The sequence below is a fragment of the Halichoeres trimaculatus genome, unplaced genomic scaffold (genome assembly GCF_033239565.1).
Source record: "Halichoeres trimaculatus isolate MK-OKI-2021-1 unplaced genomic scaffold, fHalTri1.1 fHalTri1_scaffold_6, whole genome shotgun sequence".
Classification (NCBI taxonomy): Eukaryota; Metazoa; Chordata; class Actinopteri; order Labriformes; family Labridae; genus Halichoeres; species Halichoeres trimaculatus.
Window position 1 is genome coordinate 38,844,791 of NW_027437184.1, and position 26,168 is coordinate 38,870,958.

General features: G+C 42.6%; 1 protein-coding gene across 3 annotated transcripts in view; it reads left to right on the plus strand.

The window, feature by feature from the left end:
* Positions 1 to 7,977: 7,977 nt before the first annotated feature.
* The window catches only part of robo4 (roundabout, axon guidance receptor, homolog 4 (Drosophila)), a 36,436-nt gene continuing 18,245 nt past the window's right edge, over positions 7,978 to 26,168 (plus strand). For 2 of the 3 annotated variants that reach the window (XM_074671501.1, XM_074671502.1), the window contains exons 1-10: positions 7,978 to 8,396; positions 15,616 to 15,936; positions 17,156 to 17,313; positions 20,415 to 20,535; positions 20,659 to 20,797; positions 20,905 to 21,032; positions 21,204 to 21,319; positions 21,989 to 22,220; positions 25,144 to 25,265; positions 25,627 to 25,798. In XM_074671501.1, coding sequence (XP_074527602.1) covers positions 8,192 to 8,396; positions 15,616 to 15,936; positions 17,156 to 17,313; positions 20,415 to 20,535; positions 20,659 to 20,797; positions 20,905 to 21,032; positions 21,204 to 21,319; positions 21,989 to 22,220; positions 25,144 to 25,265; positions 25,627 to 25,798 — 1,714 coding nt within the window. In that variant the 5' untranslated portion in view covers positions 7,978 to 8,191. Of the gene's footprint in view, positions 8,397 to 14,032; positions 14,292 to 15,615; positions 15,937 to 17,155; positions 17,314 to 20,414; positions 20,536 to 20,658; positions 20,798 to 20,904; positions 21,033 to 21,203; positions 21,320 to 21,988; positions 22,221 to 25,143; positions 25,266 to 25,626; positions 25,799 to 26,168 lie in introns of those variants that run through there. The other variant, XM_074671503.1, reaches the window with a different exon arrangement.

Here is a 26,168-nt window from a genome sequence, read left to right on the forward strand (position 1 = left end):
CTCATGAAATAAAGTCTTTTATTAATACAAAATGAAATCAAGCACTTTTTTTGCCCCCATTGTCAGATTATTCTACACTTTCTAAAAAAATTCATTGCCATTTTTTCTCTTAATATGTTAAAACAAGAAATTTGTCTCGACGTGCCAGGTGAATGTGGCTCATTTTGATTCTGAAACATTTTTTAAAGCCCCATTTGCTGTTTTTTACAGTCAACACTTGTGCCCATGAGGAACCTCCAGTTTTCTGCAGGGCTGTTTGATTAGAAATTTGGTTGGGCTGGATTTTCAGACAAAGGGAGTGAGCTCACCGAAGCACATTTTCAGCAGCAAAGTGAAGCTGCTGTGGCCTGGTGAGTCAGTTGTCTGCACACAAACATCAAATTAACATGTAAGGAAAGAGGGATTCAAACAATCTTAGAGTCTGCCATCATCTTTGGTGATTTGTACGAGCCTCAGCAAAGACAGGAAGTGAGCTCACTGTGGCATCATTTATCCTAACGTGAATAATTCAAACACGAAGACGGGGTTCAGTTTCGTCTAACATGCTGAAAGAGTTCTTTTTGCACGTCTATTCCTTACGGTGGCCGGTTGGTATCAGATGATTTGCAAAAGCTGCAACATGACTGCGAGCGCAAAAAAACAGATGCAAAAGCGAAAACACAACTTAAGCACAGCCACAACAGAAATTAAAAGCGGCTAGTTATTCCAACAGACACAGAAAAGGTGCAAGTTAATGACTTTCTTTTTCCCTAACCCTAACCCTAACTTCATCTCTGATAAAAAAGCTTTCGTGGGGGTCTCACCTTGTTGTTTCCTTCATAGTACTTATATTTCTTTATTTACCAGAAAAACACATCATCTTATATTTAGCTTTATGAATCAGTAACTTTGGCATGAAAGCTATAGTTATCATAGCTGAAGATGAAAAAGAAAACAATCATTTACTCACTTTCACAACTTGTCTGTGTCCACTAGGAAAACTGTCCTCTTAACTTCTGTTGTGTCGTGGCTTAAGCATTGAGGTTGTGGTGTTTGAACTTGTGTTGCGGCTTTAGCATTGGGGTTGTGGTGTTTTAGCATTGGGGTTGTGGTGTTTTAGTGTTGGGGTTGTGGCGTCAGAACTTGTGTTGTGGCTGTAGAATTGGGGTTGTGGTGTTCGAACTTGTGTTGTGGCTGTACGATTGAGATCCCTCTGGAAAGTTTGTCCAAAACAAACAAACATTTTAGCGCTACAGCACACTAATTGCAGAGCAAAGACATTGGTTTTGTTTTTGGACCCGGTGGTAAAATAAATACTGTTAATCCTTTTTAGTCCACACAGGATTAACCCCTTGATGCCTGTTGTTGTAAATTTGCAACTTATCCCATTAGGACTTGATGCAGCTATGACTATTGTAGGTTCTATTTTTAAATTAACAATCTCCACAAAATTTACTATTGGTAAAAAAACAAAAATACACAAGAACAAGTGTTTCATATAATTGTAAAAGACTTCAGGCAGTCAGGGGTTAAACTGACAGTTGTCCTTGCTGATTTTCCGTTTCAGGGTAGAAAGAGACTTGCTGTTTCCACCTGTGTGGGACTGCTCATCCAAATTCAAATTCTAAATGCTAACTAATTGTCAATGTTAACTTTTTAAATGCACCTGCTCAATGACACAATGCATTGTGGGCTAGTTGCTAGGTTACCATAGGTGTTTTGTGGGAACTTGTCAGAGTTAGTAAGCACATGTTACAACTGTGAGTACAGTAGTAGATGTTTTTCTTGTCAGACCCAAGTCCCAATCACTCAGCAGCTTCTTGCGGGCAACTCAAAGGTTGCTTTGGGCCTCTTGTGGCCCGTGGGCCTCTTGTGGCCCGTGGGCCTCTTGTGGCCCGTGGGCCTCTTGTGGCCCGTGGGCTTCTTATCAAATAGAGCTGGTTTACTGTATACAGCTACTTCTTCTCAGGAATACAACAAGTCACACATTTTTCTCCATCAGATGTTACATTTTGAAGCTCCAGCACATAATGTCCACAGTATATGAAAGATCTAATCACTGAGTCAAAGTTCAAGTCTTCAGTGTGAGTTGGCATTTTGACACCAGGATTATATCCATCCCATCCATTTTCCACAAGTACACTGCACTATATCTAAAAGTGGGGGATTGATTTTTAGGAAAATACTCTTTGGTGACCAAAATCTCCGTATTATAAAGGCAAGAAAAGTTTTTAAAAAATGATTAGAGAAACCAATAGAATGAAATTTTATTCTAAAACCTCTCCCATCAATTTAAATGAAATGAAAATGTTGATTTCTAGTTTTTTAGCTATTAATCCATGTATGTCAATAGTTATCAAGCTTATAGCCTTTATGGTGACGTCCTGTGATGGGCAGATCTTCCACTTTCACAAACACACTCACACACTCCTCTTTCTCTGCCAGTCTCTTGGAGGCAGTTATTTTCAGGAGCAGGCGAGGTTTTCCTCAGTTTGCTCTTTTTCAGGTGGTCAGACATCACACTCTGTGACCCAGTGGTTCAGTGCAAAAGGCCGATCAGAGGGGAACTGACTCTTATAAACTCCGGGATAAAACTTCTGATTGTAATTTAACAGAATCTTTTTTTTTGAGTCATAAACAATCAGCTCTTTTTCTCTGAATGAAAAGAGACTCAGTATTTCCAGCACTTTTTAGCCCGTTTCTGCCAAGCAGTTCAGTAAGGTTTGTCTCTAGGGCTGGGTTTTGTTAACACTTCGATTCAATTTGATTTTGATTCTTTAGGTTGCAATTTGATTGGATATTGATTCAAATGCTCGGATGCTGATTCAGTAAGAAGTTGAAATATAAAAGTAATTAGAGTTTCTGTTGACAATTCCAATACTGTCCATACAACATGAAAAACATGCACAGCGTCCCCACTGGTCAGGAAGTGGGTCCATTTAGAAGGTTTCATGAATGGATATTGAACTGGACGGGGAAATATTAGGATACATCGATTAATCAGTATTTCTACCCACCCCTGTTGGTCAACACATTTCTGGCATTTCCTTTGACTAAAACTAAGACAAGTCCAACCCATCCTACATTTTGGTTCCCTTCTGTTGGGGTGCCAGACATACCAATCTGACTCCAGAAGGTGGAGCTAGAGACACTGCAGTCTGTTGGTTGGAGGAAAGAATGGTCACTTCCTGTGTGACAGCAGCTGCTGTATTTCTCCTGGTTGCGCACAGCCTTCTCTGAATCAAAGCTTGATTGTTCTTTGTAACAAAGAGTCACATGACAATCACAAAGAAGACGAATTGCTGGATGTCTTCATCGTTGCTCTTTGCTTGCTGTATCGCGTTTTTCTTCTTCGTTGGATTTATTAGCAGGGTACAAAGTGTCTTGCTGCTATGCTATCACGCTAGTACGTAGCCCACAACGAATGGCACAGTTGGCTGTGGAAACGCAAACAGGATCAGGCTTTAGCGATCCAACCTGTATCCAACCGTACTGATCCGTTCTGAACCACTTGGTGGAAACTGGGTTCTAGTTAGCTCACTCCAAGAACTAAGCTAATTCTAAACTGGGTCATTTGTGTCTGGCCAATCTGTCATGACTGGACCCCCAGATATAAGTGTGAGGCCTTCCTCTCTCCATCAGCTCATGATATCTGTGGATAGAGTGTATCTCTGTCAGGATGAGAGCTCACAGCTCAGCCCTGTGCAGCACAGAATGGAGATGCTAACAGCTTGTCTCAGTCACAGTCAGGAGCAGACTGCAGAGAGCTGCAGGACTCTGTGGCGTTCAGATGGAGCAGATAGAGAGAAGACTGATGTTCCTCTCCATCTTTCAAAAGTCTTCACCCAAAATAAACTTTTTCAGATGTACTTCAAGGACTTGAAAGGCTGTAGTGTGTTTGTGTCAGAGCTGTAATTTAGAAGCTTCTACCTGGTGGTTACACATTCCACAAACACTGACTGATAACCTGAACTGTGTGATCTGTGATTTCACAAACAACCTTCACGTGGTCCTGATGCTGATTCTACAGAGTGGAAACACACAGATGATTCCTCAGTGAGTAATGAGCTTTTGCAGTCTGGAGGCTCAATTATAAACCCTTGCCCTCCTCCCACCTCCGTTTTAAAAGCGTGAAGCCTGAGGAGACGTGGAGTGGAATTCCAACCAGGACGATGAAAGAGAATCTAATGAATCAAAACCAATCCTATTAGTTCCAGCCCACATCTCCAAACTCTGCTCCTTTTCTGCACAACAATCCAGCGCATGATTTCACACAAGCCGGGAACTAGGGGGTTTCAGCCGGGTGGGGTAGTGGATCTGAGATCTTTCAGCCTGGACAGACTTGTTGCCTGTAATTGACCGAATGATTACCGCAAAACATGATCTTTGCCCTCAAAGAAAAGTGGCCTTGAGGAACCAGCTGTCCATAGACCTGCTGGGGCTGAAGGCGGGGCTTCAGCACAGAAATCTTCCTTTTACATCCACCACGTACTCTTTGGTCCCACCAGTGAAGACACAGTTTCTGTTTTAAGGTCACTGAAAGTTGTTCCCACTAATCGCTCTCTGTCTTCAAGTCTACGGCTCAGGGTTCAGCGTGATCCGACAGTGTTCCTTGGCGTCCTTTCTCGTTCTCACACACCCTACCTCAACTTTTTAATCTTCCTTTCCATCTCTCTCCTCTCCTTGTTTTAATTTTTGAGGCTAAACTGTGTCTCAGGGGAGTGGGAAAATGAGCAGAACAAAGCTTGTGGGGGTTTGAGGATCATTTAGAAACTGGGAGACGGTCTTTGTGGTGCAGCCAGCTGGATATATAAAGAGACGGGGGCGGGCGGGACAGAGAATGGGGGAGCAGTGCGAGGGCAAAAAGGTGTTGGCAGAAAGCTCAGGGTGCTTGGTCTCAGAGTGCCGAGGGGACGGGGGGTTGGATGCTCTCTGGTAGATCCTGCATTCAGATGCACTGAAGCAGAACTTCTGGCTTGCCGTTCACATCCTCGACCATCTCGCCCCCTGTTTGTGATACCGCCGCCGCCCCACCCGGCTCTCACAACACAACAACCACCATCCATTAAGGGTTTCAGGAAGGATTTCGCCGCACTTATCCCAGAAGAATGTTTTTCACTTCATGTTAAATCAAGCAGACGATGATGTTTGCTGTCCTTTCAGAAAGTTTGGTAAATAAACTCGACGAGTGCTCCGTGAGGTAAAACTCAACATAACGCGATCACTTCGAATCCATACGCTCAGATAGAATAAGACGCTAAAACACAAGTGGGTGTCAAACGAAGACAAAAACATCCGAGTTCACAGGCAGGGTGTTTGTCAGCGCTGTGAAAAGGTTTGTGATGGAGCGAAGGAATGAAGCAGGGCCATGTCACCACAGTAACAAACTATGCACTTCTCGAGCCAAGACCAGTTTTTTCTCACCACTGCTTGTTTTGCTCTTTTATGCACCAAGGATGCTATTACTGCAACACACACTGGGGGGGGGGGGATTCCTCAGACTGAGACCCCGGTGCTGCCCCGGCCTTTTGCCTCTCTCCCTGGAAGGATTTGCCTCTTGCCCCCCCTCATGAGGCAGTCCTTCAAAGCCCAGATTAGGGGTCAGTCGCCCACCAAAAGCCCTCCGCTGCTTGGACAGGACGCCCCATCATGGGGGGTTAGCTGTTTGACAGCGCTGGGATGTGATTGAGTATTAGCCAGCATTTGAAGGCGGCGGCTGATACCGATCAAAGGAAGTGGCAGCAGTTGTTAACGTGGGTGGTCAGCAGTGTTAGGGGTCGGCTTTGGACCATCCAACATCAAGGTATAATTTATCATATCATTCATATTCCCTGGTCCAGTGACTTTTCTTTTCTGCCTCTTAACAATACCTTAGAGATTCTCTGCTCAGGGGTTCAGGCCCAAGCATGGTAACTTCAACCATCTTCTGGTAGTTTTGGTGCTGTGGGCAGGAGCCAAGTCCCTCTGGAAGATAAAACCAGCCTCTCCATGAAGCTCATCAGCAGAAGAAGCTCGAAGTACTCTAAAATACTGTGCAGCTTTGGTTCAGTGGTAGAGTGGGTACCTCTCAGTCGGATGGTTAGGGGTTCAATTCCAGCTCCTGCAGTCACATGCCAAAGTGTCCTTGAGCAAGACACCCAACCCCAAATAAATCCAAATGTGGTCAGTGGTGTGTGGATGGCTGTGAATGTGGTAGAGAAGCCGATGTTTCCTGTAATAGAAAGACCTGTACCATCAGTGAGTGGATGAGGTGTGGATGGGTGAATGAGACCAGCAGTGTAAAGCGCTTTGAGTGCTCTGAGAGACTGGCTAAGTGCTATGTGAGTTCTGGTCCATTTACCATTTTCAGATTTACCATCAAATTTTCTTGTTAACTCTGGATTTCAGAAAACACAGTGGACCAACAGCAGAGGACCTGGATCCAGCTCCCTGTAAACCGTTAGCTTCTGTAGCAGGAACCTTTGTGTCTTACCCTCCTTGTGGAGGGGGTCAAGGACTGTCTTCTGGACCACTGTCAGTCAGCAGTCGGAACCATGACTGGGTCTCTGACTGAACTAGACTAAGGCCATGCCCCCAGTGGAGTCTCTGGGAAGCTCCATGTTTTTATACGTTCAGGCCATTCATTCACACCAAACCACCTCACCTCACTAAAAACGATGTTTTCTGAAAACTCCAGCAAAAGTGAAGAATTTGGAAAACTCCAGTTTCATGGTTTCATGTATACACTGGGAAACAGAGTTTTTTGGATCTCAAATGACGGGGGTGCTAATGATTGGCTGGAACCACTTCTGAAAAAACACGTATGGATCAGGCATGCTTTGTGTGCACAATGCCTGAGACACCACTTAACATCTCAGGAGCCCAGGGATTCCCAAATTCTTAGCACAAAACCACAAAGATACGTAGCTGTGCCAGAGACCAGGGACCCCCACTGTGGTTTAATAAACTTCAACCCAAAAATATACAAGAGAACAAAAATAAGGCCTTGATAACTGATTTAGCTGATCAGTAGAAGACTAATCTATTTATTGTCACATTTTTCTGTGTTTCCTGAATGAATCATCCTCCTCCACTGATACTGTCATTAGGTTCAGTCACCTTAGGGGTCTTCAACAAAGAAATATGGAAAAGTGATCAGACAATTTCTGTTTGTTTGCTTTTTTCTGTCAAATCCAACTCTATTTTTGTTGATTTTTTTTCAATGATAGATAAAATCTGGATTTGAGGATAGTTTTTGATTTGTAAGGTATCCCATGCTGTAAAATCCTGACTCCTGCTTGTGTTAGTTTGAGGGCAGACGAAGGGCAGAGAGAATCAGAGGAGGAACCTGCTCTCACCGTCAGAGTCCACTCCAGACAGGCAGACTGAGATTAAAGCAGGACTTCCCTGACGGGCCTGGCTGTGTACTGTTTTGGCTTCTTGAGATGATGTATGAGACCCATACTGTGCAGACAGGCAGCAACAAATTTCCTCTGTGGGTTGACTGGTGGGAGTTTTGGGTGGGTGGAGCTGGGTGAGGGGTGGGGGTGAGGGAGGCCTTTGTGCCCATTTTGTCTTTCTGAAGCTGTTGCTTGTGGAAAGAAACATTCCTCTGGTCTGATCATTTACATCTCCAGCGCACAGATTGGAAGTCATATGAGAGGCTGAGAAATGTTCAGACCTCTGCAGAGTGACTCCTCATCTCTGAATTCATCCCTTTGTTTAGAAATAATCCGTTGAACATTGCCCTTCAGCGTCATCACAGCTGTTTTTTTCACAGATGTCTTCTCTGGTTTTTGGATCTGGCCCGTCGTGGGTGTTGGTTTAATCAAACTAGGGAAGCAGATCTCTCCGTCACCCTCTCTGTGTCACCTCCCTCCCTTCAGCCTCCCCCCTGCGTCTCCTGCTAAATGAATGGCACAGATGTTGTTGGACAAGACAGTACCCCTGGGTCCCCTCTCCCTCGCTCCTTGCTCAGCATGAGGTCTGAAACTTGTTTTTTCATCATTGTTTCCCCCTGCTTTGCCCTCCTGAAGGGGGGGAGAGAGGACCCCCAGAGGAGGAGCAGGAGCAGCCAGATCAAACAGGGAGAGAGCAGGAGCACACGGCCGTGTGTGGGGAGCATGTAGACAGCGTAGTGTTTCATCAGTTAAAAGTTGTGGTAGGACAGGTCTCACAGGGAGGAGCTGGGCAGCAGCTCTGCAGACGTAGGGGCTTTTCCAGGCGGTGGGGAATGAAGATGGAGGTCACCCCGTGGCTCCTCTGGGTGTCCTGCTTCTCCATCTGGGCCCAGCTGTCACACAGGTGCACGTGCCAGGACATTTGTGCACCAGTGCCAGGACTGGACAAGAGGTCAAAGAGCTGGGTCAAGGAGCATGTGCGTCACAGAGTCGGACACCAGCACACGCCTCACAGGAGGGGGCCACAGCGCAGGAAAGGTGAGCCGTCACTCACAGAACGCTTCAACCTGAACTACAGGTGTTTGCTCGTCCAGTACCGGCACGATCATCTGTGTGAGGGCATGAAACTGCAGGAAGAGACAGAGGTACATCAAAAAGTCAGGATAAGATGAAATGAGTGATTTAACATTGAGCAAATTATTTTGATTTTATTGTTTGAATTTACAAGGAAATGGGGATAACAACTGACAAGTATTAACTCTGTCATAACACTGTCCTCTGTTGTTATACCAACCTCATGCTGCAGTGCATTAAATATCAATACAACTTAATAATTATTATTAATCAAATATATATATATATATATATATATATATATATATATATATATATATATATATATATTTATATATGTATTCTTTCAAAAGAGCCCAAGATGTTAGATGGAAGTGTTGCTAAATCAAGCCAACAAGAAAGTGTTTAAAGTCACTGAGATTGCAAAATGTATTCAAAATTAACAAGGACGGGAGAAAAAAAAAATTGATTCACAGTATCAGGAATTTTTGTTTACAATTTTTAAATTGCCCTTTTTTTCAGAAATCACTTTTTCCCCCTAAATATAAATTCTTAATTTTAGTCTTTGTTGATAAGCTGGGTCAGAAAAAAAAGTCATCACTTTTCTCCAGCAGAGGGCTTTCTCTATCTGGCAACGTGTTGACAGATCCCCATGTTGTACATTTTCTGGTGAGAATATGTCTCCTGATATAGTTTGTAGACATAATTGTCAACACCATCATCATCATCATCATCATCATCATCATCATCATCATCATCATCATCATCATCAACATCATCATCATCATCGTCTTCTTCTTCTTCTTCATCTTCAGCTTTTTCACATGGTCTGGTGTTTAGAAGCAACATAAAAATTGCCAAAATGGGAAAAATCAAAGAACTGAACTGAAATTGGCTCTCCAAAAACTGTCAAAGAATGGAGAGAAAAGCATATCCTCCTAGCTAGATAGAAATGGGATCAAAGTTTCAGATAATCGTGTCATTAACTTTCTGTTAATTTTATTAATCAGATTATGAAAAAAAAAAAATTATGTACACCCTTTATGTTTGAACTCAAACTAAACTTTTTTGTTTGTTTGTATTTAAATATTTAATCTCTCATACATTTAGACATGCAGAAGAAGAAAAGAACAGAGATAGTAGGAGGCATCAAGAGTTCTTAAAGCAAACAAAAAGAAACAATCAGTCCGATAAGTTTTAATGAATACCATACATCGGTTGAATAAAAGAATAATCTGAAACAAGTTATAATGAATGAATTAAATTAACATAAAATAATAAAGTAACTTAATGATCAATGGTGCCATGCAACATGGTTGAGGTATTCCCAGAACATATTGTCTATGTGAATTAAATAAACCTCTCAAAATAACCTAAAAGGCTAATCACTGAATCAAGGTGTAAGACTGACACTAATGTAAAGTCATCTGTGCCATTGTGTACGAAAGCCTCGTGCTGCCACACCAAGGAAAACAAAAATCTGTTTCACCTGAAAAGTTTTTTTGAGAAAAAGATATTTTCATGCTATGGCAACAAACAAAATAAAGAAAGTTTAATGTAAAACTCTTTCTTCTCATAAAGTTACAGCTGGCTATTTATGATGACATGATAACATGATACATGATAACATGATATATGATACATGATAACATGATACATGATAACATGATATATGATACATGATAACATGATACATGATAACATGATAAATGATAACATGATACATGATAACATGATAACATGATATATGATACATGATAACATGATACATGATAACATGATACATGATAACATGATATATGATACATGGAAACATGATATATGATACATGATAACATGATAGATGATAACATGATACATGATAACATGATATATTATACATGATACATGATAACATGATATATGATACATGATAACATGATAACATGATACATGATAACATGATATATGATACATGATACATGATAACATGATAACATGATACATGATACACGATACATGATAACATGCTTTGTTATGACCTGAGAGGTTGTAGGTTTGATTTTATTGCTCATTTGTGAAACTAGAACAGAGAACAGAAAGCTAAAATTGAGGGATATGGCTCACTGACACAGTTTGATTGAAATCTACATCACGCTCAGGTTAAGACATGATGAGGTTATGCTGCTATGGAGCTCTGTGGATTATTTAATGATGTGAATGTGTACATACAGAAGGATTTTGAAATGCAATCAGTGGGAGTCAGACGCTGCATAAAACAAATCTTATTATTACTATTATATATAGAACAAGATAAGCCAATGCGTTATAACGTGAACAGTTTCACTTTATAAGATAAACAGTGTATTGTAAAATGAATCATGTTGTATGTTATAGTTTTTCCTCTTTGCATAAATATTTAAGTATATTGTTAATATGTATAACTCTTTTTGCTATAAGAAGAATCATCATGGCATGACATCGATATGTTTCTGGAAATAAGAAATTAACTTTTTGGATCTTGAGTTTCAGTTTAACTCGATGTTAGAAAATGCACACTTACAAAAAGTGGACATTATGTTTAAAAGATAACTTATCTGTAGAAAGACTGTTCTGATTGCCTGAAAAAGAAAATAAAAGTGCCAAAACAGGGTCTGATTTATCAGGGTTTGGAGATACAGGAAACATGTTTGCTTGAGAGCAGTCATTCATGTTGACACTGATTGTTGATCCCTTTACAGAAAACCACTTGAACAACAGTCAGAATTTACTCTGAAGTCACTTTTTATCACATTTCTCAGTCTAGCTGACACATTCTTTCTTTTCTTTTTTTTTTTTTTTTGGCTCCATCCCGCCCTCCTTGCCTCGTTCCAATACTACCCGACCTTTGCTCCTCCGTCTGAAAGACGTCCCTCTCCTCCTCACATCCCAGCACAGCAGCATTCCCATGGGCTGTGTTCTCTGGGACTCATCCTTCATCGTCTCTAAAGCTTTTGTTGCTGCCTGAAAGCTGGCCGATGCCGGGGCCATCAAGCCCAAGTTGTTGGATCAATATAAACATCCATCACTTAGCCCGGGCCTTTCTGCGCTGCACAAAGAGCAGCTCACTGAACAATGTGTTATTTATGTGAGCCATTGGAAGGAATGAACTGAAGCTAGTTCACTTATTTCAGGCCTGTTCTCTCTGCTGGGAGGAATTAGTTACTCAGGAAGGTGATTTTTTAACCCTTCCGGAGGCAGATGTCAGCCAGACGGTGCAATAAGTTTGCTTCATATCATCATTAAGTCATGGTTAGAGAAAGGGGAAACTGCATTTCATGGCGCTTACTCCAGTGTATTTGACTATGTACCAAAGCAAATAATAATAATGTTGTAGATTATATCACAGTTAAAGTGAGACAGATTAGCAAGTTTTCGCCAAGCGGCAACCTCCAGCCTGAGAATATGAGACAATGCTGAAGTGTTAAAATCTGCTGTTTCTGGAGTGTCTGGCTCCGGAGGAACCGGAAGTCACAAACACACCAAGTGAAAAAAAGCCATTTTCAAAGCAGAAATTAACCTATTTACAGCCTGGTTCAAAAAACGTCTCCTGTCTGAGTCTCTAATTTTACTACCAGCACCCACTGTACGGGGGGGGGGGGGGGGGGGGGGGGGGGGGGGGATTTTTTCTAACTCGGCCGTTCAGAGGATATTCGCAAGCTCCCCCGATAAGAGGCACAGCTGAGGGTAAGGGTTAGGGTTAGGCCACTACCAATATGGCTGCTATAGCCAATGTGCTTCATTTTCCGTTTCAGAAACAGACGGGTGACGTCGGTGAGACTACGTCCATGTTTTATAGTCTATGGTTTTGGCACAGCAGTGCAGTCTGCAGGAACTGCTCCTCAGCACCTGTCACTCCTAACTGAAAAGCTGTTTGACCTCGTTTCAGTATCAACATTCAGTTTACTCAGCTCGGCAGAAAGTGCAATAATCTAGTTGACTTTAAATTGTCCAAAAAATCCCATGAGGGACAGGTTGTATGACCAGATATGAAAAAAGAAATGTGAAATATCTAATTGTGTCAAAAAGACGACAGGAGCTACACAAACACGTATCTGCTCCTACCTCTGATGCAAGTGTTAATGACTTGGTGTCACCATCACACCACTGTGACATAAACATACCTCGAGCTGGAAGTATAGAATAGAACAGAATAGAATAGAATAGAATAGAATAGAATAGAATAGAATAGAATAGAATAGAATAGAATAGGTGTGTGTGTATGTCTGTGTCAGAGAGGTTATTATTTTCCTTCCCATGGCAATAGAAGAAACAAAACAGAATGTTCAGACTGAACATGTGCAGATTTTTAACCCCCCCCCCAGAAAAACCCAATACTCTCCCTTTGAGAACTATTTGCCAAGGAAAGCGTCATTCTGAAATCCTACTCATTTTGTTGTCATTAGTTCAGCTGTCCCTCCACACTGATAAGATAAACTAAAAACAGTTTTAAACAGCAGCTGGTGGTGAAAATGTCCAGTATGTCAGAGTATCCTCACTTCCATTGCAAACATCTTCATGCCTTACATAACATGCTAAAAAAAAGAGTCCCAAGTTAAGTTCCTTATAACTTGTGGATTTTAAACTTTTGTAAGATCCAAAATAAGGAGTCTTGGATGTCACGTTTGGCTAGCTGAGACCACTACCAAGAGGACATGCCTCAAAATTACCAGTTAACAGTTTATCACAAAGCATCTGTGAAGATTACATGACTTCCTGCTGTTTAGAAACATGGGAGACTGAGCTTCCTGCCTCTCATCTGTGCTGACAGAGTTCCTGCATACACAGTATAAGACAGGTGGTCATAATGTGGAGCAGTGTATGTGGAGATGCAGAAGAAGGACCGTGCTTTAATCAGGTGCAAGAAGCTTTCTTTGTATTTTGTTGTGGGAAAACCCCCTTTATTGTAAGGCCTAATTTGTACTGTCACATATAACATACACTTTCTTTTCTTAGACCATGAAGCCCAGGGTCAGAATGTTTGTTGTTACATGCCTGCATTACACTCTCAGGTTAAATCACATGTAAAAGATGCCTCATATACAGAAGAAGGACAACTATAATCATTTATTTCACACTTATATCTATTGTTCAGACTGAACGTTAAGATTCACTGTTGAACAGTTTTATAGATATTCATATAAAGTGTATATTTTAGAAAGTTTTTTTTTTTTTACATTACCATTTACACTTATATTTATTTCAGATTTAGATTTAAATTCAGATAAATTTAGAAGTGAAAAAATCTCATTCACAAGTTCTTACAAAAAAATGTGAAAAACTTTGAATATTAGCTGTAAATATGTTAAAATTAAAAGAAATAATAACCTGGCTGACACTTTAGAAAAATGTTGTTGTTATTCTAAGTGTGTAACTTCACAAACAGCGTCAAAAATGGAGTTAGACTAACTGCTTGGTGAGCGTCATGCATTTCCTTTCCGTCAAGTTGAATCTGTTAACATCACCGGAAACATAGTTTGTTAACATTATCTGCTTTTATTTTGTAAAGCTGTACTTACAGGAAGTGTGATGTCATTTCGTTGTCTTGACGCTGGCTCAGTGAATTGCCGCAGACTGAGAGAGGCTGAAGCGTGCGCTGACCATCATCACTGGACCACAAGTTTTATTAAACACGGCGAAGAAAATAAAAATGTAGTGAACGTGATTTTAAGAGGAATAGTTTAGTGAGCTTGGAATGTATTTCTATTTAGTCTAAAACTTTAAGAAAGTTCGTTTTCAACGAGCAGCTCATCAACTGCTTCAGACATATTTGACCGTTAACTAAAATGACCGGAAGCTTCTTCATCACCCTCATCTCGGTGTCTGGAGTTATTCTGTCAGGTAAGTTAGTTTAATTTAATTTCCATGTAATATTAGTTATTCTAAACAACTCTTAAAATTGTAACTTAACAGAATCAAATATACTGTATAACTTAATCAACTCATACAGATATATAAGGTGTACAGTAGTTGACGCCTTCCCTTTTAAATTTGGGTCCAGTGTCTCAAACCGTAGCGCCACAACTGTGTATTTTCCAAGACTTTTTTAGCAGTACTTATTGTTGGTACAAACATTGAACCAAATGAAAGTAGCAGAAAAAAATATATTTAACTTAAAAAAACAAACATGTTTTAGTCTAATAAACTCAATGTACCTAACATTTTTTTTGTTCTTTTCTCCTGTATTATCTGAGAAGTGAAAACATGAAAGTACTTTGGTGAAATTGACGACTTTTTCAAGTATTTGCTGATTTTTTACATGTTATAAATATGAGAAGAAGAGTAGAATTTCCAGTCTTTCTTTCATACATAGTAGACACAGTATCAAAGACATAATGCATTTACAGCTGCTCTGTTGGGCGACTAACGGATCAATCAGATAAACTAGCAATCATTTCATCTCTACCCTCAAGGAGAGCTCACACAGTCAGCAGGTGTGTTTGGGGAGCAGGGGTCACAGGTGTGGTTTTTTTAGCTGTGGTCTGTCTTACTCTTTTAAAGTGTCCCTGAGATTTTTCTTGTATTTATGACTGTCATATAACTGTCTTTGTTGTCATAATCCCCAGGAAGATGTGAATTGTGAATGACGTGTTTCAGTTTTTTACTAAACGTTTCTTTGTGAAGGCGATGGGAAGCCAGTATTTGAGGTTTCAAACACAGATCCTCTCAGATGGATGACTGCAACTTCCACAAAATTCTTGTTGTTGCAGCCCAGTCCAAAAGAATTGAATGTCTTTTGTTCTCCTGCGGATGTGCCGATGAGAGCTGATGTTCCTGAGACCCCCCGGCTTCCTCTGCTGTCAGGAAGCTCAGTCCTCCAGTTTCCTTCAGTGTGGTCATCCACCTCCACGGGAAGCTCAAACAATGGCATTCCTCTGCTGCTGCATGCAAACACACATAGTTTGTTGGTGATGTGGAAGTTTGTGGGGGATGTATTTTGACTATCAAATAACTTATAAGTGTGGAGTGTGCCTTGGGGCTGCTGGTGGGGTGTGGGTCTGGATTACAGGTCAACACTTTGGTCTCTTGCTCCCAGAAAAATGTGCTCAAGTTCACACAGACATGTCCGCCTAATGCAGGATTGGTCTTCCTTTTCTGCTGTGTCTGTTATCAGTTCCACTCTGAGATATGTCTTCAGTCCTTATATCCCTCTGCTCGTCCTCAGGTTCCAGAGTCTGTGCCGAGGTCATTCCTCCCCAAATCATCCACCAGCCCTCTGACGTGGTGGTGAAGGTGGGAAGTCCTGCCAAGCTCTCCTGCCGAGCAGAAGGCAGCCAGCCGATGACCATTCACTGGCTGCAAAATGGTAAACCCATGGATCTGTCGGATGGAGAGCTGCAGCCCATGGCCCTGCCTGAGGGGAGCCTTTTCTTCCTGAGCGTGGGAAGAGGGAGGCGGGGCCAGTCGCAGGAGGGCGTGTACGCCTGTGTGGCCAAGAACAGTGCGGGCACAGCCATCAGCCGTAACGCATCACTGTACGCTGCAGGTAAGACGGCGGGCTGATACTGAAGTGTGCTTACGTCATCATTCAGAAAAGTTATTTGTGAATGGATTACTTCCAGATCTCACAGTTAGTTATTTGGATCCTGTAAACATCACACTCAGAAAATAAGCTGCAGAATGTTTAACTGAACTAAAAGATACAAATTTATTTAAAGAACAGATTTTTACTGCTATAATGTTCGTCCCGTGGTGTCACTGGTGTTGGGCAAACCACCAACAATTGTAATAGATTACAGTTTACATTTACCATGGTCAGAAAGTAACTGATTACAAACTGAGTCGCTGCACCACATAGTGAAAAGTTAGAGGACATCAGTGTTTGCTGCTCCAAACTCATGTGGGGTAAGACAAAAGTGGAGAGAAATGAAGATAACACAAGCAAAGAAAACTTTCCAATAATCAGTTCATAAAAACACAAAACGTCCCAACAGACCGTGTAGAGAGGATGAAGATGGCTCACTGCAGCTGCCTGGCATCACAGAAACAATCACATCAGAGATAGAGGTGTCAGTTAGAGCTGTCACATTTCTCTGGCTTATTCAGTCATTTTCAGGTGTGGACTTGATTGATTTTTTTTTTCATAAACCATCTAGTTTTAAACCTGCAGGTGCAGAAATAAAACTACACAGCCTGTGAAAAATGATTGTTTGTAATAGATGACGCCCTTGAAAAGATCTCATCTCCTCAATTAAAGGTTAATTTTCTTTGAATATTTCTTTTTTAGCTCAATTAACTTTGTGAGACCCTCACATAGAGTCTGACCCTGCCGATGGAGCTGATGAAGATGTTTGTGATAACACACAGAGGGGGGCACAGAGCTCCTCTGTCAATGTTTGCTGGACAGCAGGGTGTCAAACTGCTGTGCTAATTGACTTCAGACCTGCTCTGTTTACTCATTTTGGTCTCAGTAAGGCAGGCGCCATGCAGCAGCTGCTCACCCCCTGGATGAACTGAGACCGTCAGTGCTGCAGAAGTCCTGTCCAGTCACTCATGATTCAAAACAAGTATAACAATACAACAAGTGTGAATTAATAGAATATGCACGAAACTTTCAACAAGAAAAATGTACAAAAGTCATAAATTCTACTGTTTTTTCAGTTAAATTTCTTTTCCTCTGATGGTTCAGTTTCCTGAACGCTTTGACTCACTGAAGCTCAGAAGTGAAGTTTCCAGAGGATCAAACTCTGACTGATCTGTTGCAGCGCTGCAGGAGGAGTTTACAGTGCAGCCCAGTGATGCTGAGGTGGCAGAGGGGGAGGTGGCTGTTTTAGGCTGTGGCCCCCCAACAGGACGCCCTGAGCCCAACATCATATGGAGGAAAGATGGCCTGCCCATAGACAGCATGGACCTACATTACACCGTAAGCCTCACAGTCTGACATCATCATCATCTCAAGCAGACATTGAATAAAAAAATCATTGTGACACACCAGAAACATTGTTGGTGAACTTTTTAAAGTGATTGAAGCTACAGGCTAAGAGAGATTTGGCTATTTTGGGCAAAAAAGAGATTATAGACCCATTTCTCCTCCCTTTAAGTACAAACATGTATTCGTTTCATCACATTACCCAATCCATCCACCTTGGGGGTTCCAGATTTGCATGTAGTAAAAAACAGAACTTGATGTACTGTCATACTGCACAGTAAGGACCCAGAAGATCATACCCAGTTTGTTTAAACATGCAGCTTCAGAGATCGGACTATGAGCTTAATCCAGGGTTCTTCAACTCCTACCCTGGAGGGCCCCCTTTAAGCAGGGGGCAGGGACTAATCAGTGAAATCAGCTGGTGGAGTTTTTGTTTGGACAGAAAACCTGCAGCCTCTCAGCCCTCCAGCCCTGCAAGAGTAGGAGTTGGAGATCCCTGGCTTAGTCTGTGCGTGATCAGTCTACTGAAATGCATGTAAACAACTTATTTAGACCGAGAATGGACTGAGCATGGCTTGATTAACACACCTGGATAATGCGTTGCTATTCGACTACGGTTGGAATGGGCAGGACCATAGACTGTAAAAAACATGGACGTAGTCTCCACGACGTCACCCGTCAGTTCCTGACACCGTAAAATGAAGCCACTCCACGGACACAGCCACATTCGTTATGACGCCGGTTTTGAGTTCCCTTTCTCACAGCTACAGGGTGCCTGCCAGTCATGTGACCCAAGCTGTGTCTCTGATTGGACAATTATAGGATCCATATAATTTCTAAACCACCGAGTTATAAAAAGATTTACCCCATGTACAGTGTGTGCTGATAGTGAAATCAGCGTCTCAGACCCAAGCTGTTTTTTGAAGCAGGCTGTAAATATGCCTTTAAAAGTGTTTTTTTATGGCTGGGTGTGTAGTGGTTTCTGGTCTTTCTGTAGCCAGCCTCAAACAGATTCTTGATGAACAGCAACTTTTAGCTCTTCTGCTGGCCCCTCACCCCACGCAAAATGTTAGGAAAATAGTCTGTTTCATTAATGCTTTGTTTGTTCTGGTTTGTGCCATTAAAATTGTTGTTTGTGCTGCTGTGGTTTTATAGATATTACGCTCTTTATTTTCTGGAGATGACATCACTGCTGGAAATGCTCCCGTGCCGGCACTTTTCATTTGTTTTGGCCACGATCAGAGTTGGTCTTGTGCCACCACACTCAGTAAATCACTCTTTTTGTTTTTAATTTAATGTACCTTTGTATGCCCCCCCCCCCCTTTTTTTTATACTTCAAGCACCTGGAATGCCACAGTTTCAGGATGACCTTCAGGTAAACATGTTGCACTGCTGTAGCTTTTTTTATGTAGCCGAGATGAACTTGGTTTGAGCCCAGCCAAAACAAAGGAAGAGCAGAAAAGCATTCCCGGTGCTGACGCCATCTCCAGAAAATAAAGTGTGTAATACCTTTAAAAACAGAGTGGCACAAACAACAGGTTTTACCTCACAAACCAGCACAAAAAAAGCACAAAGAAACTGTACTATTTTGTGGGGATGGGTACCTTTCACGTTGAAAACAATGTGCAATGGTACCAGTGCCTGGTGCCTGTACCAATTTTGGGTACTTTTTTGCATTTATGTGTTAAAAAATATCAATGTGTTTGATAATGATATATAATATATCTATATATATATATATATATATATATATATATATATCTATATATATATATATATATATATATATATATATATATATATATATGTATATATATATATATATATATATATATATAGGTACCTAAACATGGTACCTTTTGATTCTACATGAATCGGTACCAGATACTTTTGACAGAATGTGGTCGGTACCTATAAAAATTTCTAATTTGGTACCCATGTCTCGGGTCCATTTGGAGCAAATGGGGGCTGGATGACATCATCTCCAGAAATTAAAGTGTTAATTACTAACAAACACTAGCAGTACAAACAATGATTTTTATGGCACAAACAAAGCACAAACAAACAATACCATTTTGGGTCCATTTGGAGCAAATGGGGGACTGGGTGAACTTAAAATAGTATGGAATAACTGAAAAACCGTCACAGCAAAAACAACAGTTTTTACGGCACAAACCATCAGAAACGAAACAGACTATTTTCCAAAAACTCTGTGTCAGATGGGGGGCCAGCTTCAAACAGGTTTAGTTTCTCTATACTGGTTGTTGCCCCTTGGGCAGGACTCAGCAGGTCTTGGCAGGTCTCAGTACGCCACCGCCTTCAGCTGGAAGAGGAAGTAACTAACTGTGATATCGAGTGACTGAACTCTTTTAAACAATGGCTCCAACACAACAAACAAACACCATGATGACACATACCCATATTAAAACATAAAGCGCTACACAGCTGATTCCATCTCAGCTATTGTCGTTAGAATGTTCTTCCTCTTTCAGTAAACTAAAACTTGTTGGATACACATGCAGCTTCACGTATCAAAAAGGACACAGCGCCCCCTATCAAAGCCGAGCGAGACGTTCTGGACCAGAAGTCTGGTTCTCTTTTCTGCATGTGTGCTGTACACAGACAGGACCAGACCCCCCTCGCTGTGACCATTTGACCTCAGTCAGACTGCTGCGTGCATGTTAGGGTGCATGTTAGGGTGCATGTTAGGGTGCATGTTAGAGTGCATGTTAGGGTGCATGTTAGGGTGCATGTTAGGGTGCATGTTAGGGTGCATGTTAGCGTGCATGTTAGGGTGCATGTTAGGGTGCATGTTAGGGTGCATGTTAGCGTGCATGTTAGGGTGCATGTTAGGGTGCATGTTAGCGTGCATGTTAGCGTGCATGTTAGTATGCTGAGTGTTTAAAGTGTTAATGCAGACACAGAGGTGAATATTAGTTTTGAGATACATCTTTGACACCAGTTGAGGTTTAAAACAGTAAACCCTCTGGATCAAAGCTGAACCACATTTTTCTGAATAAGAGGCAGCAGAAGTTTGAAACACCCTAATCTGAGCTGTGCTCCTTGTGTGTCTCCTTTCTGTGCTGCTCCTGAAGGAGCTGAGTGGAAAGCTTATCATCGCTCCCGCTCTGAGGAACCACTCTGGTGTGTACGTGTGTGTGGCCAGCAACATCGCAGGAGTCAGGGAGAGCAGGGCGGCTCGACTGTCTGTGCTGGGTGAGACAGTAGAGATGTAGAATGAGCTTGGTGTTGTTGATGCTGTTTCTTTTGTTTTTCTGCTGAGGAGAAAAAAAGCTTCTCTGTCAGAGTGACTCCATTCCCCCCTCTCTCCTGCTGCAGCCAAGCCCATGTTGGTGATGAAGCCAGAAAATGTGTCTGTGAGGCTGGGAGAGTCTGCCCAGTTCTACTGCCAGGCTAAAGGTGACCCCCCACCTGCTGTGGTCTGGAGTAGAGAGCAGGGGCCTCTGCCCAACGGGAGGTACTTTGTTTTTTTCACAGACTCCTGACGTACTGAGAGCACTACCCCTGATATTTACTGCAAACTTCCCTAACTGTGAAATGAATCATAGCTCAATGTGTCTACAGGTATCTTGTAAACCCAGACCAGACTTTGCAGATCCATTATGTGACCTCTCAGGATGCTGGGAAGTACACCTGCACTGCTGCCAATGATGTAGGTGTGGTCTCTGCCAGTGCTCAGCTGATAGTTGAAGGTAAGATGAAGAGGAAGTCTCACTGGCATCACCTGTTGCTTTCTGGTTTCCAAAGATGTTGGTCCCCAGTGAAAAGAGCTGACTAGTTCAGACTTTTCTAAAAATCAGTGATTCTGTCCTGAGTTTTTTTTTCTTAAGAGTAAATTAAAATTGATTAAACCTGTTTTCCAGAGGCTTCCAGCACAGTTCAGAAGGACTTCCACAAAGAGCTGTCAGCCCTGAGAGTCGCCCTGGAAAACGTCACCATTGTTGCCCCTTGGTCTAACATTTCCAAAGTGCAGTGGAAGGTAAGAGAGCTTCAGAGTCTAAAGCTGCGTTTCCACCAAGCAGTACGGGTCGGTTCAGTACGGTTTGGGACGGTTTGGGACAGTAAAGTCTCATCCCGTTTGCGTTTCCACAGCAAACTGTGCCCTCTCGTGGTGGGCGGCGTGTAAGCCGGATGCCGGAAGCCACAGCTGGTAAACAATAGCACTACGCCGTAGCATCTTACCCCACGATTAAATCCAACAAAGAAGAAAACGTGACACAGTAAACAAAGAGCACGGATGGAAGACATGCAGCATTTCGTCCTCTCTGTGATTTTCATGTAACTCTCTGTTACAAAGTACAATCAAGCTTCATTTCAGAGAAGCCTGTGTGCCGCCAGGAGAAATGCAGCCGCTGTCGGGGTAAGTGACGATTCTTTTGACCAATCAACCGTCTGCAGTGTGTTGCTCCACCTCCCGAGAGCGGATCGGTTCAGTCTGGCACCCATACGAAAGGGTCCCAAAAAAGTGGGACGGCTCGTCTCGGTTTTTAGGGATCCGTCCCGGGATGAGTCAGTGGAAACGCCGCTAAAAGCGCACCGTACTGAGACGAACCGACCCGGACTGCTTGGTGGAAACGCGGCTTAAAGCTGTAGGGGATGCAGAACCACTTCTGATGTGTGATTCATGACCGTGTTTTCCTCTGAGCAGCTGCAGTCCCCCCCAGCTCAAACTCATTACCTGGATGGTTTTGAGGTGCTCTATCGCAGTCTGCTGCCTGCCAGCTCCGACTGGGCCGCTAAGAAGGTGACTCTGCCCGGCTTCCAGACCCAGGTGGGCCCCTTAAAGAGAGGCTTCAAGTACGAGTTCAAGGTTCGCCCCTATGGAGGTGACCTGTACGGAAGAGAGAGCAACACCCGGCACCTCCGAGTCCCTGAAACAGGTCAGGTTTGAGACCTTGATCTGGTTTGACTTACATTTTAACCCATGTCTGTAGCCACCAAACTTGCTTGCTTGCTACCAAACCCTGGTGCTTCCTTTGTGAGTGCAGAGAAAGCTTACAGAAAGGCAGCGTAATATCACAGGCTGTTTAAGAAAATACTGAACTCTCTACAGCAAACACAGACCAGTCACAAACAAGTTCAGAGAATCCTGCCGCTGATAGGTCTTCCTTTGCTCTGTTTCACCAGGCGTAAGTACCTTGCACATTTTTAACAACTTCTCAGCTGCTCCTTCTCTGTATGATGGTACCTGCATGCAGTGAAGCACATCCCTGTATTTGGGTCAGGGTTAGGACTAGGAGACGTGCACCTTGACATCAACTCAGACCTGGAGCATCACTATCACCTCAGGGCCTAGGCGTCACTTTGTAGGGGATGGGGCAATGTGCCCCCCCACTCTTCTGCCAGAGGTCATTTTGTCCCCACCACGCACAAATCCTTCATGTGTAAGCCGTTGTAACCCCTTGTTATTTTCAATAGTATAGAACATTCCTACGCTCCTGAATGCACCATCTGCATGCTACAAGACGCAGCAAAACTCTGTGAAGCTGAAAACTGGGCCGGGCTGCCGTTGTTGATCTGCACATGTGCCAAGTTTGAAGATAGCCCTGACTGGGTGCTGTTTTCTTCTGAGAAAACATGAAATAGAGACCTATTTGCAAGAACCTGTGGAGATTTTAGTGTCTCTGCAGCCAGCCATACGTCCTGAGAAAATAAGACGTCTACACCTGGCTTCAGTCTAACAGTATGCATTAAAAACCTCTGGAAATGTAAAATAATGTAATTATCTTAAAACTTAAAAACTACTACACAAAAGGTGAGTTCTTACTGAGTCCTACCCCCAGTATCAAACCATCAGAAAGGTTGACTTTGACCTGTATGCATGAGTGAGTTTACAAAGCAACAATAACTGAAGCCCTGTGATCTTTAATCCTAAAGTCTCAAAAAGGAAACATAGCTCACCTTGTATTGAGCTGCTGACATTGATGTGCACACTCTGTTAGCTCCACAGAGGTAATGAACTGGTTCTTTACCACAGTCTGCAGCAAAGCTGTTCATCCTTTCTCCACCTCTCAGTCTCTGGATTTCTGTCCATATAAACAACTATTGGACACACGCTCTGACTCATACATGTCAAATAATCTACATTTAGGATCAATAAGACTGAGAAACCAACGTTGTTTTCAAGTATTTGAATTAAATTTGATCATTAATGTGATCACGCTCCCTGAGACGGCGCGTCACTAGCAACCTGCTGCACACAGACAGACTAACCCCTAAATTTCACCGCATGTGCCACGCAGCACAGCAGAGCACAGCGCAGCACAGCAGAGCAGTGCACAGCAGGACAGCAGAGCGCAGCAGAGCGCAGCAGAGCGCAGCTGAGTGCCGTGGTGTCTTGCTCCAAATTGTCAAAACTCACTGGAAGCAGCGCGCTGCGCCTCTCAATCCGGAGGGGGAGGGCTGGTCCTCGGAGAGTCACAGGCTCTCGTATGAATAGGGATATCACACAATCACCATCCACTCCCATAACTTTTGATATGTCAGTCCACACCTTGTCCTTTCTGCCTGTATCCTTATTAAAAGGATGTTTGGGATCATACAGAATGTTGAACTTCTCCACTTCCACGATCAGCTTCTCTTCAGTTGTGGTGTGTCTGGGACCCTCCGACCGACTGTTTACCTGATGCACGTGCTTCCAGATGTGACGTATTTATAACATATGGGGGGAAATATATGTTTGAGAGTTTGTGCATTGTGTTTTATTTGGACTCTACCGGGTACTTTCCAACAGTGACTTCCTGTCTAGTGCTTTCTTATTGACAGTGAATGTAAGAGGTTTGGAGCTGATGCTGAGAAAATAGACCTAAAGCGTATGCGCGGCACATGCGGTGGAAGTTAGGGGTCAGACTCTGACTCTCAGACAGAGACTCTGTGTCCTCTTGGGGTTTAGAGCTTTCTAATATCTGGCTGTAGTATGTTGTTTCCAGGATTGTGTTGCCTAATAGCCTGTAAAGTGTGTGGGTTTTTTTGTATTGTTGTGTTTATGTCCATAAATGACACTAATTGTAGCTGATTAAGGAATAATGAAGGGGTTCACAGAGGGTCTCCTTCCACTTTATGTCAATCAAAAGTGCTTTTAAAACCTTTGTTCAGAATGAGCGGCACTGCCTTCATCATTTTTCAACAAAAGATTATCAGAAAAAACTGCAGAGACCATCTTTAAAAATATGAAATATTAGAATATATGAAATTACAGAGACACAGATTCAGACGGGATTAGTATCATCAGAGGAGCTATGCCTGTCTGAAATTTGATTGGTAATTTGCTCTGGAATCTTTACAAATGATGGACATGGTCGACGAAAACACAGATGTCCTCCATAATTATTTAACTTAATACCATACAAATAGTTTTTAAGCATATGCTGCAAATGCATTTCTATTGTAGCCCTACCCAAAGTAAAACCAACTGTAATCATCATGCCCAGCACTTCTCAAAAGTCACTTTTGATAATAGTTATTGCCCCTACCCCTTAAAACAAACTGACGCCCTGGCCTCAGGTGTCCGTTCTGAGTTCTGTCCAAGCTCACACTGAAGGAAGATCCCCTCACCGACAGATAGGAGCGTTAAATGAAGATAATAAACATTATAGCGGTTAATTAGCATCATGCCAGCTGGAGAGACCTTAAAATGAGATTGATGGAGATCTTTAGATTTTGACACGTTAAAAACAAGGAACATAGCAATGCAGTATTTTAGAACACAGTTTGCCTCAGCAGCTTGGCCCTAGAAACAGCTTTAAAACGATGTGCAACATCAGCACTTACCAATGCATACAAATGTTCATCCTGTCCTCACAGTGCCCAGCGCCTCCCCGCTGGCAGTCTCCATCACAGTGAGCCACGAGCAGAACAACACCGTCCATCTGAGCTGGGAGCCTCCTCCTCACGACACCCACAACGGCATCTTACAGGGATACCAGGTAAGAAGGAAAGAAACACTTCTTCACACTCACATGTTGTTTTACCTTCTGTTCATTACCACACATGAGGAAAACCTCTTTCACACAAACACTGCACGCCTGAAGAATCTGGATATCCTAAGTACCCTGCAACCTTTGTGGTGACAGATGATCAAATGTCACTTCTAAATTCCAGCTTGGTGGCTTTTAGAGTTTGAACAGTATTATTTCTGTCTTATTTGTCCTTTCAAAGAGCATTCCACACACTTGGCTGATTTATTTATACATTGTGCCATGTTTCAGCATGCTCCGGACAATACTTCAGGGGTTTGTTAAAGCATCAGTGATCCCTGATCTCTGATTCAGTGATCTGTTTTCCCAGGTGTGGTGTGTGGAGTCTGACAAGCAGCTGTACCAGAACTGGACCGTGGATAGTGGTCAGCACAGCCTGCATATCACAACACTCACACCAGGAAAACAGTTCTGGATCACCATGGCAGCTGTCAACGGAGCTGGAGTGGGAGCTTTGAGCGACCCTCATGGATTCGTCACCAGTGAGTGTGGGGTGTCTGTTTCAGGACAGTGATTAAAACACGTCAAGAGGAAGAATCGTATCTTCATATCTGACCAACCCTTGCTTTTCAGTAGTGTTTTAAAATCATTAAAAAGCAATGCTCACTTAATAAAATCTACCATAACAGACCCACTAAAACTCTAACTGAGAGAGACAGAGAAGAAATCTGAACAGCTCAGCTTCACTCCATTCACTCTGCTACAGAAACAGGCCTCGGAGCGCTGCACTGAGTGGACCCTCTTGTCATCCAGCCACTTTGAAGGAGAGAGACCAGGGACACAAACACGCATGCACATGGCTAAATATTGATGCCAGCAAAATTATTGAGTTCTTTTCATTTATCTTACAAT